The 14,602-nt window shown below is 37.1% G+C and overlaps 1 protein-coding gene across 3 annotated transcripts in view; it reads left to right on the top strand.

The window, feature by feature from the left end:
* LOC100688918 (putative inactive serine protease 58) overlaps positions 1-14,602 on the top strand; it is a 48,204-nt gene that overhangs the window by 20,847 nt on the left and 12,755 nt on the right. For all 3 annotated transcript variants that reach the window (XM_038559374.1, XM_038559373.1, XM_038559372.1), the window contains exon 2: positions 1,846-1,987. In XM_038559374.1, coding sequence (XP_038415302.1) covers positions 1,846-1,987 — 142 coding nt within the window. The remainder of the gene's footprint in view (positions 1-1,845; positions 1,988-14,602) is intronic.

Below are 14,602 nucleotides of genomic sequence, written 5' to 3'. Positions count from 1 at the left end.
GAGGAAATTACATTTACTGAAAACCCATTATATATCAAACATTTCCCAAGCAATTTATGTATATTAACACGTAATTCTCACAACAACCCTAGGAAAGAAGTTGTATGCTCTCAGTGTACAAGTAAGTAAATTAAGATACAGAGATTTATATAATTTGTTCAAGTTCATGCTACCAGTAAGGATACAACCAGTATTCAAATTGAGACAATTTTTTTCCAGAGCATAAGTAGTGCACTGTATTTAAGTATCTGTACAAAGTACCTTTCCCTCTATTCTTAGGCCAGAATTAAAGTCTTACTTTTTTTTTAAAGATTGTATTTATTTATTCATGAGAGACACACACAGAAAGAGACAGAGACATAGGCAGAGGGAGAAGCAAGTTCCATGCAGGGAGCTGATGTGGGACTCCATCCCAGGATCCAGGATCCAGGATCCAGGATCCAGGATCACGCCCTGAGCCGAAGGCAGGTGCTAAACCACTGAGCCACCCAGGCGTCCCGTAAAGTCCTAATTTTAATTAATTTTTTTTCCTGATGGATTCATGATGACTAATTTCAGAGCATCCCTGCAGTCGACTAGTAGGAAAAATCAAGGAGCTATATAGGAAAGGCTCCATTGCTTGATTGTGGATAGAGCCCAGAATCCTTAAGCCTTTGGAAGATTAGAAATGAGCTGAGACGCTCTGGAAAGCAGCAAACAGGGTAAGGAGAAGCAGGGAGGTCCTGTGGAAGAGAAGTGCATAAATAGGATTTGAAATCAGATGGACTGGAGTCTGAATCCTTTTTTTTTTTTTTTTTTTTTTTTGGAGTCTGAATCCTTTAGCCAACCATAATTCACTAGTTGTATGGCCTCAAGTGTCCTAATAGTTAATGATTTAAATTCAAAAAAATTTGAGTATAGTTGACACACAATGTTACGTTAGTATCTGGTGTACAGTGTAGTGATTTGATAAGTTTATATATTATACTATGTTCACCATAAGTGTAGCTGCCATCAGTTACCACACAACAGTATTAGAATATTATTGACTGTATTCCCTATGCTGTGCCTTTTATCTCCATGACTTGTTCATTCCATACCCGGAAGCCCTCCCACTCCCCTTCACCCATATTTCCCATTCCTTGTCCTCCTGCTCTCTGGTAACCATCTGTTTATTCTCCATATTTATAGGTCTGTTTCTGCTTTTTGTTTCTTTATTCATTTGTTTGTTTTTTCTTTTTTTTGGATTCTACATATGAGTGAAATCATCTGGTATTCGTCTTTCTCCATAAGACTTGACTTAACATTATATCCTCTAGGTCCATCCATATTGTTGCAAATGGCACTATCACTTCCTTTATTATGGCTGCATAATATTCTATTTTACTGTCTATCTTGAGAAATAAAAAGCAGGAGGCATCACAATTCCAGGTTTCAAGATGTACTTTTGCTGGCACAAAAGCAAACACATAGGTCAGTGGAACAGAGAGCCCAGAAATAAACCCACAATTATGTGGTCAATCAATCTATGACAAAGGAGACTACAGTGTGGAAAAGACAGTCTCTCCAATAAACTATCAGTAAAATAATATAAAATTTATCCACCCCATAGGTTCTTTTTTTTCTGTGAAGAAAAAAATTTTTTATTTTTTAAATTTTTTTTAGAAAAAAATTTTAAAAAGTACATCAAGTATTTAGTACAGTATTTGTAGTATGGTTCTCTAGTACCATAGAGTAGGGGACTGAGGGATTAATATGTGGTAAATACTGATATTATCTGATACTGGCATCCTGAAATCTCCATAAGTACCCTGAGTTTTCTTTAGTCAGGTTATATCCCTTGATTCTCTTCTCTCTGTGTTCCAGGTGTTGTTTCATATGTTAGTGAAGACATGGAAGGGTTCAATCCTCTTCTCTACTTATTTTACCTGAGCTCCAGTTATCAGTCCTGTGTGGGAACTTTGATTGCCCCTCAGTGGGTGTTGACGGCAGCACACTGCTTTTTACCGTAAGTGATGGGGATCTGTCCATTTGGCTCCAAGGCTGCAGGGCTCCGTATATTAATGTGTGTTGGTTTATATACATATTGGTGTATACATGCAATGATAACCTCGTGGTATATACCTCTAGAGTATATAATTAGAAATGGCACTGTTGGACCATAGAGGATGCAAATGTTCACTTTTGCACATCTGCCAGCAATTTATAAGCATTTTCCTACATTGGGTATTGTCAAACTTTTTTGTTATTTTGCTGGTTGTGTCAAATTTCTTGTTACACTCTTAATTTTATCTTTATCAGTAGTTGATGATTGGCATAACTTTTTTCTTCTTTTCCTTTTCTACCCTACTCCTTCTGCTAATAGAGTTTCTTCTGGGAAATACTGTTTCATGGTCTTTGAACATTTCATTAATTTATTTTTTATTTTTTTTTATTTTATTTTTTTATTGGTGTTCAATTTACTAACATACAGAATAACACCCAGTGCCCGTCACCCATTCACTCCCACCCCCCGCCCTCCTCCCCTTCCAACACCCTAGTTCGTTTCCCAGAGTTAGCAGTCTTTACGTTCTGTCTCCCTTTCTGATATTTCCCACACATTTCTTCTCCCTTCCCTTATTTTCCCTTTCACTATTATTTATATTCCCCAAATGAATGAGAACATATAATGTTTGTCCTTCTCCGACTGACTTACTTCACTCAGCATAAAAAAAAATTGCTTTGTAGGACTTCTATAAATGTTCTAGTTATTACTCTTTTGCCAGTTACATATGTTGAAAATACCTTCTTCCAGTTTGTGGCTCAGTCTTCTCTTTATGTGTATTTTGGCAAAAAGAGCTCTTTACTTGAGTATAATTCAATTTAACACTTAAATTATCAGTCTTTTATGGTTATTTGTGGTTATTGAGTCTTTTTAAAAAATATTTTATTTATTTATTCTTGAGAGACAGAGAGAGAGAGAGAGAGAGAGGCAGAGCATAGGCAGAGGGAGAAGCAGGCTCCATGCAGGGAGCCTGATGTGGGACTCGATCCCGGGATTCCAGGATCATGCCCTGGGCCAAAGGCAGGCGCTAAACCACTGAAGCCACCCAGGTGCCCCATGGTTATTGAGTATTGTGCCTAGTTGAAAACACCTTTAAGATACCAAGATCAGAAAAGATACTATGTCTAGAGTATTTATTTATTTTAAAAAATATTTTATTTATTTATTAGAGAGAGAGAGAGAGAACACAAGCTGAGGGGGCAGTAGAAGCAGAGGGTGAAGCAGACTCCTTGATGAGCAGAAAGCGTGATTTGGGGCCCGATCCCAGGACCCTGACATCATCATCTGAGCCAAAGGCAGATGCTTTAACCAACTGAGCCACTCAGGTGTCCCTATTTCTAGAGTCTTTAAAGTTTTGATTTAATATTTAAATATTTGTGTCATTTGGAATTGATTTTTATGAATGATGTGAAGTAGGAATCCAGTTTCATTTTTTAAAACATAGTAAGCTAAGTATCCAAATATGATTTATCTAATGGTTCCTTCTTCAGTGATGTGCAGCACCACTTATGTCATCTATCAAAGTTCTTCTATCTGAAAAAACAAAGTTTTTCTATCTGTGCATGGGTCTGATTCTGGGCTCTCCCTACTGCTGCGTTGGTTTATTTATTATGGACCAATACCTCAATATCTTAATAATTACGACTTTATTATAATTTGTGATGTCTGATAGGGTAGGCCAGCCATGTTTTTCTTTATCAGGAACACTTAAGTATTTTTAAATAGATTTTAAAATCAACTTGTCAAGTTCTATGAAAAAGTTTGTTGGGATTTATTTGGAATTGCTTTGACTTGTTGTATTAGTTGGGAAGAATCAATATTTTTCTGGTCATGATTATTCCTAGCCATGGATCTGGCATATCTCTCTACTTATTTTGGTTTCCCTTTGATGCATTTCAATAGTTTTATATTATCTCATACATGTCTTATACATATCTTATTAAATTTATTCTTAAAATGCTTTATATTTTTCTATTATATTTTAATTGTACTTTCAGAAAATTATATTTTCTGCTTATTAGTGATGATGGAAATGCAGTTGATATTCATAAATTTATCTAATGGCTTTAGCTTTCTTATACTTTCTTACTATTTCTAGTAATTTATGTATATGTTCCTGTGGATTTTCTGTTCACTATCTTTGAAAAGAGCCATTTTCATTATTATTTTAATTCTCAGTAATTAAAAAAAATGTCCACATGATTAAATCTTTCATTCATAAGTTTAGAATTTGGAATGATAAATTTTGGGGGGTTAACTTTCCAAATTAAAAAAAATATTTGAGTTCTAGTTTAATTGTTTTATGTTCAGAGAGTATGATCAATGTGATACTGATTCTTTGAAAAGAATTAAGACTTGCTTTCTGGACTAGTATACAGTCAATTTTTATAAATCCTCGTGTGTTTGAAAGAATGCACACTCTCATTTTTTTGGGTAGAAGTTTCTATATATATCAAACTTTAATTGTGTAGTTCAAGTCTTCAGTATCCTTACTAAATTTTTTCTTAATATCTATAATGTATAGATTTATGTTGAAATATTCTTCTATATTTAGATTTATCAAAATAGTTCTATAAATTTATTACTTTTTGTTTTTTAAAAATATTTTTAGGCTATTTTGTTAAGTATATGTAAATTCAGGTACATTTTTAAATGTAGGTACTTTGTGATTTCCCAGTAAATCAAAGCTATTACTATATGTTATTGCTTTCTCTCATATAGATAATATTTTTTTGTCTTAAATCCTATTTGTCAGTTATTAATATGCCAATGCTATTCCTTTTTTGGTTGGTTGGTATTATCCTAGTATATCATTTTATATCTTTTCTACCCTTCTGTATCTTTTTGATTTAAATATGTCTATTAATTTACATATAGTAAGATTTTTAAAAATGCAATTTACAATTTCTATCTTTTAACTGGCAAGTTTCGGCCATTTGTATTTATTTTGATTATTGCTATACTCAGACTAATTTCTACCTATTTTGAATTTCTACACTTTTTATATTTGTCTAAAATACTTTTGTTTTATTATTTAATATTTTAGGTACCTTTTAATTCTTCTTTCATTTTTATGAGGAATATACATCCTATTCTTGTAGCCATTGTTTTATAAATTTTAATATAGAGATTTAATGTAATAGTTCAAAGTTAAAGAATATTCTCATGCCCTTCTTTTTTTATTTCAAGTTTTTATTTAATTTCTAGTTAGTTAACGTATATGGTAAAATTGGTTTCAGATGTAGAATTTAGTGATTCATCACATATAACACTCAATGCTCATCACAAGTGACCTCCTTAATACCCATCATCCATTTAGCCCATCCCCTGCTCACCTCCCTCCATCAGCCCTCAGTTTGTAGGGTAGTTAAGAGTCTCTTATGGTTTGCTTCCCTCTCTCTTTTTTCCCCTTCCCTTAAGTTCATCTGTTTTATTTCTTACATTCCACATGAGTGAAATCATATGGTATTTGTCTTTCTTTGACTGACTTATTTCCCTTAGCATAATACTCTCTAGCTCCATCTACATCATTGCAAATAGCAAGATTTCATTCTTTTTGATGGCTGAGTAATGTTCCAGTGTGTGTGTGTGTGTGTGTGTGTGTGTGTGTGTGTGTGTGTGTGTATCTTTATCCATTCATCAATCGGTGGACATTTGGGCTTTTCCCATAATTTGGCTATTGTTGATAATGATGTTATAAATACCAGGGTGCATGTGCCCTTTCAAATCAGTATTTTTGTATCCTTTGGGCAAATACTAGTAGCACAATTGCTGGATCATAGGGTAGTTCTATTTTTAATTTTAGGAAACCTCCACACTGTTTTCCAGAGTGGCTGTACCAGTTCGCATTCCCACCAACAGTGCAAGAGGGTTCCTGTTTCTCCACACCCTCACCAACATGTGTTGTTTCCTGTCTTGTTAATTTTAGCCATTCTCATCAGTGTAAAGTGGTATCTCATTGTGGTTTTGATTTGTATTTCCCTGATGACAAGTGATCAGGAGCATTTTTTCATGTGCTTGTTGGCCATGTGTATGTCTTCTTTGGAGAAATGTCTGTTCATGTCTTCTGCACATTTCTTGACTCATTTGTTTGTTTTTGGGTATTGAGTTTGATAAGTTCTTTTTTTTAAAATTTTTTTATTTATTTACGATAGTCACACAGAGAGAGAGAGAGAGAGGCAGAGACACAGGCAGAAGGAGAAGCAGGCTCCATGCACCGGGAGCCCGACGTGGGACTCGATCCCGGGTCTCCAGGATCGCACCCTGGGCCAAAGGCAGGTGCCAAACCACTGCGCCACCCAGGGATCCCCGAGTTCTTTTTTTTTTTAATTTTAAGAGTTTGTGTGTGTGTGTGTGTGTGTGTGTGTGTGTGTATATATATATATTTAAGATTTATTTATTTATTCATGAGAGACACACACAGAGAGAGGTAGAGACATAGGCAGAGGGAGGAAAAGTAGGCTCCTCACAGGGAGTCTAATGTGGGACTCAATCCTGGATCCTGGGATTATGCCCTGAGCTGCAGGCAGATGCTCAACTGCTGAGTCACACAGGCATCCCGAGTTTGATAAATTTTTTATAGATCTTGGATACTAGCCTTATATCTGATATGTCATTTGCAAATATCTTCTCCCATTCTGTAGATTGCCTTTTAGTTTTAGTTCCAATAGTTCACTATTGCTTTTGTTTCCCTTGCCTTTATAGATGTGTCTTGCAAGAAGTTGCTGTGGCCAAGCTAAAAAAGGTTGCTGTCTGTATTCTCCTCTAGGATTTTGATGGATTCCTGTCTCACATTTAGGTCTTTCATCCATTTTGAGTTTATCTTTACATATGATATAAGAGAATGATCCAGTTTCATTGTTCTACATGTGGCTGTCCAATTTTCCCAACACCATTTATTGAAGAAACTTTATTCCATTGGATATTCTTTCCTGCTTTATCGAAGATCAGTTGACCATACAGTTGAGAGTCCATTTCTGGGTTCTCTGTTCTGTTCCATTGGTCTATTTGTTTGTTTTTGTGCCAGTACCATACTGTCTTGATGATCACAGCTTTGTAATACAGCTTGAAGTCAGGTATTGTGATGCCCCCAGCTTTGGTTTCCTTTTTCAATATTTCTCTGGCTATTTGGGGTCTTTTCTGGTTCCAAACCTTAGGATTGTTTGTTCCAACCCTGTGAAGGAAGTCCATGGTATTTTGATAAGGATTGCATTGAATGTATACATTGCTCTGGGTACACATTTTCACAATATTCATTCTTCCAATCCATGAGCATGGAATGTTTTCCCATCTCTTTGTGTCTCCCTCAATTTCTTTCATTAGTATTCTGTAGTTAATAAAGTACAGATCCTTTACCTGTCAGGTTAGGATTTTTCCCTAGGTATCTTTTTTTTTTTTTTAATGATAGTCACAGAGAGAGAGAGAGGCAGAGACACAGGCAGAGGAAGAAGCAGGCTCCATGCACCGGAAGCCCGATGTGGGATTCGATCCCGGGTCTCCAGGATCGCGCCCTGGGCCAAAGGCAGGCGCCAAACCGCTGCGCCACCCAGGGATCCCCTTTCCCTAGGTATCTTATGGTTTTGAGAGCAATTGTAAATGGGATTGATTCCCTAATTTCTCTTTCATCAGTCTCATTGTTAGTGTATAGATTTCTGTGCATTGATTTTGTAGTGTGACACATTGCTGAATTGCTATATGAATTCTAGCAATTTTGGGGTGGAGTCTTTTGGGTTCTCCATGTACAATATCATGTCATCTGTGAAGAGTGAGCATTTGACTACTTCTTTGCCAATTTGAGTGCCTTTTATTTCTTTTTGTTGTCTGATTGCTGAGACTAGGACTGCTAGCACTATGTTGAACAACAATGGTGAGAGTGGGCATTCCTGTTGTGTTCCTGTTGTGTTTCCCCATTGAGAATGATATTCAAAGTAGGCTTTTTGTAGATAGCTTTTATGATTTTGAGATATGTTCCCTGTATCCCTATACTTTGAAGACATTCAATCAGGAAAGGATGCTGTATTTTGTCAAATGCTTTCTCTGCATCAAATGAGAGGATCATATGGTTTTTGTCTTTTATTTTATTAATGTGATCTGTTGTGTTGATTGATTTATGAATGTCGAACCACCTCTGTATCCCAGGGATAAATCCCACTTGGTCATGATGACTAATCCTTTTAATGTACTATTGGATCCTATTGGCTAGTATCTTGGTGAGTATTTTGATGCCCATGTTCCTCTGTGATATTGGTCTGTAATTCTCGTTTTTGATGGAGTCTTCATCTGGTTTTGGGATCAAGATAATGCTGGCCTCATAGAATGAGTTTGGAGATATTCCCTCAATTTCTATCCTTTGAAACAGCTTTAGTATAATTTTTTTTTCAAATAAGTCTCAATTTTAATAAGATCCTCTACATACACATTTGCTACTAAAAATTGAAATAGCACACCAAAAAAATTACAATTTCTGAAAACCAGAAAAATCTACCTTATGCACACCCTCCACTAATTATACTCTAACCAAACCACCCCAAGTTTTCTGTGTATTCCTTCTGCACAAGTTACTTGGCTTCTGATTTTTTGATGTTAGGTTTTATCTTAATGACTTTAGGTATTATTTAGGTATTATTTCTTTTTTAAATGTTTGGTAGAATTCCCCTGGGAAGCGAGCTGGCCCTGGACTTTTATTTCTTGGGAAGTTTTTGATGACTGCTTCAGTTTCCTCTCTGGTTATTGATCTGTTCAGATTTTCTATTTCTTTCTATTTCAGTTTTGGTAATTTGTAGGTTGGTTTCCAGGAATGTATGCATTTCTTTCAGCTTGCCTAATTTGTTGGCATATAGTTGCTCATAATACATTTTAAAAATTGTTTGTATTTCCTTGGTGTTGGTTGTGATCTCTCCTCTTTCATTCATGATTTTATTAATTTGAGTCTTTTTTCTTTTTAATAAGTCTTGCTAGGGGTTTATTTATCTTATTAATTCTTTCAAAGAACCAGCTCCTGGTTTCATTGATCTGTTCTATACTTATTCTGGTCTCTATTCATTGAGTTCTCTAATCTTTATTATTAATCTTTATTATTTCTCTTCTTCTGCTTGCTGTAGGCTTTATTTGCTGAATCTTTGAAACTCTTCTCTAATTTCCTGGTTGACCCATTGATCTTTTAGTAGGATGCTCTTTAATCTCCAAGTGTTTGGTAACCTCCAAATTTCTTCTTGTAATTGAGTCCTAGTTTCAAAGCATTGTGGTCTGAAAATATGCAAGGAATAATCCCAGTCTTTTGCTATCGATTGAGACCTAATTTGTGACCCAATATATGGTCTATTCTGGAGAAAGTTCCATGTGCACTTGAGAAGAATGTGTATTCTGTTGCGTTTGGATGTAAAGTTCTGTATATATCTGTGAAATCCATTTGGTCCCATGTATCATTTGCCCTTGTTTCTTTGGTGATCTTCTGCTTAGAAGATCTGTCCTTTGCTCAGAGTGCCATGTTGGAGTCTCCTACTATTAATATATTGTTTATGTCTCTCTTTACTTTGATTATTAATTGGTTGATATAATTGGCTTCTCCCACATTAGGGGCATAGATATTCATAATTGTTAGGTCTTCTTGTTGGATAGACCCTTTAAGTACGATATAGTGTCCCTCTTCATCTAATTTATCTGATATGAGGATTGCTACCCCAGCTTTCTTTTGAGGACCATTTGAATGGTAAATGGTTCTCTACCCCTTCATTTTCAGGCTGGAGGTGTCCTTAGGTCTAAAATGAGTCTCTTGTAGGCAGCATATAGATGGGTCTTGCTTTTTTATCCAGTCTAATACCCTGTGTCTTTTTTTTAAGATTTTTTATTTTATTATTTACTCATGAGAGGGAGAGAGGGCAGAGACACAGGCAGAGGGAGAAGCAGGCTCCATGCAGGAAGCCCAACATGGGACTCGATCCTGGGTCTCCAGGATCAGGCCCTGGGCTGAAGGCAGCGCTAAACCACTGAAGCCACCCAGGCTGCCCTACCCTGTATCTTTTGACTGGAGCATGTAGCCCATTCACATTCAGAGTAACTATTGAGAGATACGAATTTAGCTTCATAGTATTACCTTACAGTCCCTGTTTCTGTGAATTGTTTCTTTGGGCTCCCTCTTTGCTTAGGGGTCCCCCTTAATATTTCTTACAGAGCTGGTTTGGTGGTCACATAGTCTTTCAGTTTCTGTCTATCCTGGAAGGTCTTCACCTCTCCTTCTATTTTGAATGACAGCCTTGCTAGATACAGTATTCTTGGCTGCATGTTTTCCTTGTTTAGTACCCTGAATATATCCTGCCAGCTCTTTCTGGCCTGCCAGATAGGATAGGTTTGCTGTTAATCTGATATTTCTTGCCATATAAGTTAGGAATATCTTGTCATGAGTGCTTTTAGGATTTTTTCTTTATCTCTGAAATTTTCAAGCTTCACTATTATATGTTGGGGTATTAATCAGTTTTTGTTGATCTTTTGTTCTTTTGGTTATGAATTCCTGTTTCCTTCCCCAGATTAGGGAGGTTTTCACCTATGATTTGTTCAAAAATATTTTCTGGTTCTCTCTCTCTCTCTCCACACCCTCTGGAATCCCAATAAGACAAATGCTATTCTTTCTCAAATTATCACTTAATTCTCAGAGTCTCTCCTCATGGGCTCTTAGTTATTTTTCTCTCTTTTCCTCAGCTTTCTTCCTTTCCATAATTTTGTGTTCTATGCCACTCACTCTCTCCTACCTCATTAACCCTAACTGTTAGAGCATCCAGTTTAGGCTGCATCTCAGTTAAAGTATTTTTATTTTCAGCCTGATTAGATCTCATTTCTACAGTAAGAGAATCTCTAGAGTCTTTTGTGCTTTTTTTCAAGAGTCATCAGTAATTTAATAATTTTAATCCTGAATTCTATATCTGACATCTTACTTAAATCTATATCCATTAGATCTATGGCCAAGAGTATTACTTCTGGTTATTTCTTTTGTGATGAATTCTTCCTTCTAGTCATTTTGTCCAGTGCAGAATGGCAGTATGAGTAAGCAGAGTCAAAAATATCAACCACGACCTAAGTAAAATATACCCTAGGCAATCCTGAAGATGTCAGGGACCAGAAAAAAACCCCACCACAAATGTGAAAAAATTTTTAAAAACTGTATTTTGGTGTGTATGTTAGATGGCACTAAATTCCAAATTCATATAAAAAAGCAAAACTTATATAGAGAAACAACAGCAACAATAAAAACAAAAATAAGAAAAAAAGGAGGGAAGGATGGGAAGGAAGAGAGAATATATCTCACAGAGTGGACCAAAAACAGTGCTCCACTTGGTTCTGAGTGTATTTGTAGAAGGTATTAACTCCAAAATTATAAAACAAAACAAACTTAAAAAACAAAACTCCCCCCAAATTTATATATCTATAAAAATTAAATTGAATATGTTGAAAAGAGACCAAAAATGAAGAATATGTAATTGTTAAAATATGAAAATCAAAATGGAAAAAAAACTTAAAAATGAAGAATTGATAAAATATTGTAGTTAAGATAGGAGAGGAAAAAAGAATATTGGAAATTTTTAACCTGAAAGATAAAATGAATCATAAGGAAGAAACCTCGAGTTGTATGTACTATTTTCCCTCAGTCCTAGAGCTTTCCAGTGCTGGTTGGTCAGTAAACTTGCTATTCACCTGTTCTTCCAGGTGGTCTTCTGGGGGAAGGGCCTGCTGTGCTGATTGTCAGGTGTCTGTGCCTGGGTGGAGATGCCCCGCCCCTTTCCAGGTATCTGAGCTCTCCAGAAGTTTGTCCTATGAGGCCTTTGTTCTCTGGAGGCTACACCTCTCCCAGGTGAAAGGAAAAAAAAAAAAAAAAAAAAACACAACATGGTGCCAGATCTCCAGCCCAAGAGCCAAGAGCTCCCAGTAGACACTGAATTGCAGTCTCCCAGTGGATGCTGACTCAGATCCTCCTGGAGGCAGGCGTGGGGGCACTGATTCATACAATTTGAAGGGCGTCTGGTGGTGGGAAAGCTTTTGCCGTCTTTTGCCCTCCCTGGTTTCTGCCTCTCCTGGAGGGATTAGAGGATAGCACATTTCTGTCCACTGCTGGGCTCTGAGGTGGGGAGCATTCAGCCACTGGAGTGTGCACCTGCTCTGCCTTCCTGGCAACTATCAGAGAGTTGCTGCATTCCAGTCCTTTACCAGGACCCAGGGTGTCAGTGGTCCCCTTATCCATCCATGGTTTGTGGTTTGCGTCACAAGTTGAGCTTTCTCCTGGGTGCCTCTGGGAATATTGAGATCTCCTTGTCCCTCTTGCAGTTCTGCCCTATTTCACCACTGAGCACTTTTCAGGCAAGGAAGACTCTTTCAGGACCAGATTTCTAAAGGACCCAATTGAACGCCCTAGTGCTATAACTGCTTTCCAGCAGCTGCTTGCAAAGGCTCCCTCTCCCTGCCATTTATCTTCTGATATATCTCCTCCATTTCTCTTTGCATTACTACCTTGCAAGAAGTGATCACTTTTCTCTCTGTAGTGTTCCAGCTATTCTTTCTTTCCATCTCAGGTTGAATCCATAGGTGTTCAGGATGGTTTGAAAGTTAGCTAGCTAAATTTGGGGGACTAAATGAAAATGAGGATCCTTATTATTTCACCATCTTACCTCCCCGCTCTGCTCTAGTCTTTCTTATTTCCCTTCTTCTGCTGACTTGAGGCTTTATTTGCTCTTCCTTTTCTAGGTCCTTTATGTGTAAGGTAGGTTCTCACATGCTTACTTAGTTATATTGCCTCCATATCCCTCAGAGGGAACCACTGTTCTCTTGCTTTTCCACCACATTTTGTTTTTCATGCTGAAGAGTTGCCTTAAGCTGAAATTCACTCACTCCAATTTGCCAGAATCATCTATTTATCATGAGTTATTTTCCATATAAACCTTTGTATTTAGTTATATTTCATGATAAATTAAATCACAAAATTTCTTAAGGGAAGGAAAAAAGAGACATAGGGGAAGGATAAGAGAAAATATTAGAGGGTACCAGTTTTAGATATTTATTAAATTTAACACCTTCAACAGGAATGTCTTCTTCAGCAAGAAAGGAGAGTAATATTAGCAACAGAAAAAGCTAATTTGACAAACACAGATGCACAAGAGAGTTACTACAACTGAATTAAACAGTAAGTCAGGCCTAACAGTTCCAGCAAGTTGTATAATTAAAACAACAGTACTCATTAATTCCCAGGGTATGGGAATGGTGGGATGGGGGTCATTAAGTGATCTCTCATTTAGAAAGACAAGAGAAAGAATGTTAACATGAAGGTGTCTTCCTTTTTGATCAAATGTATCTGTCAGGGGCAGCCCTGGTGGCGCAGCGGTTTAGCGCCGCCTGCAGCCCAGGGCGTGATCCTGGAGACCCTGGATCGAGTCCCACATCAGGCTCTCTGCATGGAGCCTGCTTCTCCCTCTGCCTGTGTCTCTGCCTCTCTCTCTCTGCATCTCTATGAATAAATAAATAAAATTTTTAAAAAAATGTATCTGTCAAATGAGCAATTTTGCTCTTGTCAAAAGTTCCTCCTAGTGGCCACTGCAATTTTATATTGTTCTGGGAGAATTATGCCAATTGGAGAGCTATCTTATGCATTTAAACAGAAAGGGAGCATGTGTTTGGTATAGAGAATCAAATAGACTGAGATGATTCAATGAGAACTGCAGCAGTCAGTAAAAAACAACTTGGCCAAACACCAGTCATACCCATCTGGGGACCCAGAAAAATCCTTCACTGCAAACAGATTTTAAAAAGTATGGTAGTTCTTAGGAACACAGCAGAACAAAGGAAAATCCTTATATTGTCTAATATCTTGTAAAAGTAACCCAAAGCAAAATTTGTCTAAAGTATGTTGCTCTGATGAGACCTTTTAAATTTGTCAGTCCTTGGGCTTGGCTCAAGGTTGAATTTATCAGGCTTGTTCCTATCCTATCTCTTTATTTTTATTTTTTAAAGGTATTTATTTATTTATTTATTTGAGAGAGAGAGAGAGAGAGAGAGAGAGAGAGAGAAAGGGAGAGTATGTGCATGCCACCGGGGGGGGGGGGGAAGAGGAGAGAGAAGGACAAGCAGACTCCCTGCTGAGTGCAGAGCCCAACATGAGACTTGATCCCACAACCCTGAGATCATGACCTGAGCCAAAATCAAGTCAGATGCTTAACCAACTGAGCCACTCATGGCACCCCCTTGTCCTATCTCTTTAAACTTTATCCTGTAACATTCCAACATGACAAACTGAGAGACAGTTGGTACTATTGTTAGGAGACAATGTGATCTTAATATTTGGGAGCTCAACAAAAACATTGGTGCTCAGTACCAATATGGTACTTGTTCTATTCTTGTGGTTGGAGAAATCCCTGAGTGGGAGACTCAGAGGCTTCATGGAAGTACCCTGTTCTTGAGCCATGTTAGTGAGTTGATCTAAACTGGATCTCATTGGAACATACAAGATTTTTGACTGTTGTTCTCCCAAAGGACCAGCAGAAAACCCTGTTAATCCAGCAGTTTTGATAAACATGAGTAGAGGATAGTATATTCAGGTGATCC

This window comes from Canis lupus, chromosome 16 (genome assembly GCF_011100685.1).
Source record: "Canis lupus familiaris isolate Mischka breed German Shepherd chromosome 16, alternate assembly UU_Cfam_GSD_1.0, whole genome shotgun sequence".
Lineage (NCBI taxonomy): Eukaryota > Metazoa > Chordata > Mammalia > Carnivora > Canidae > Canis > Canis lupus.
Note: the sequence above shows the minus strand (reverse complement) of the source record. Positions and strands in the feature narration are given on the sequence as shown.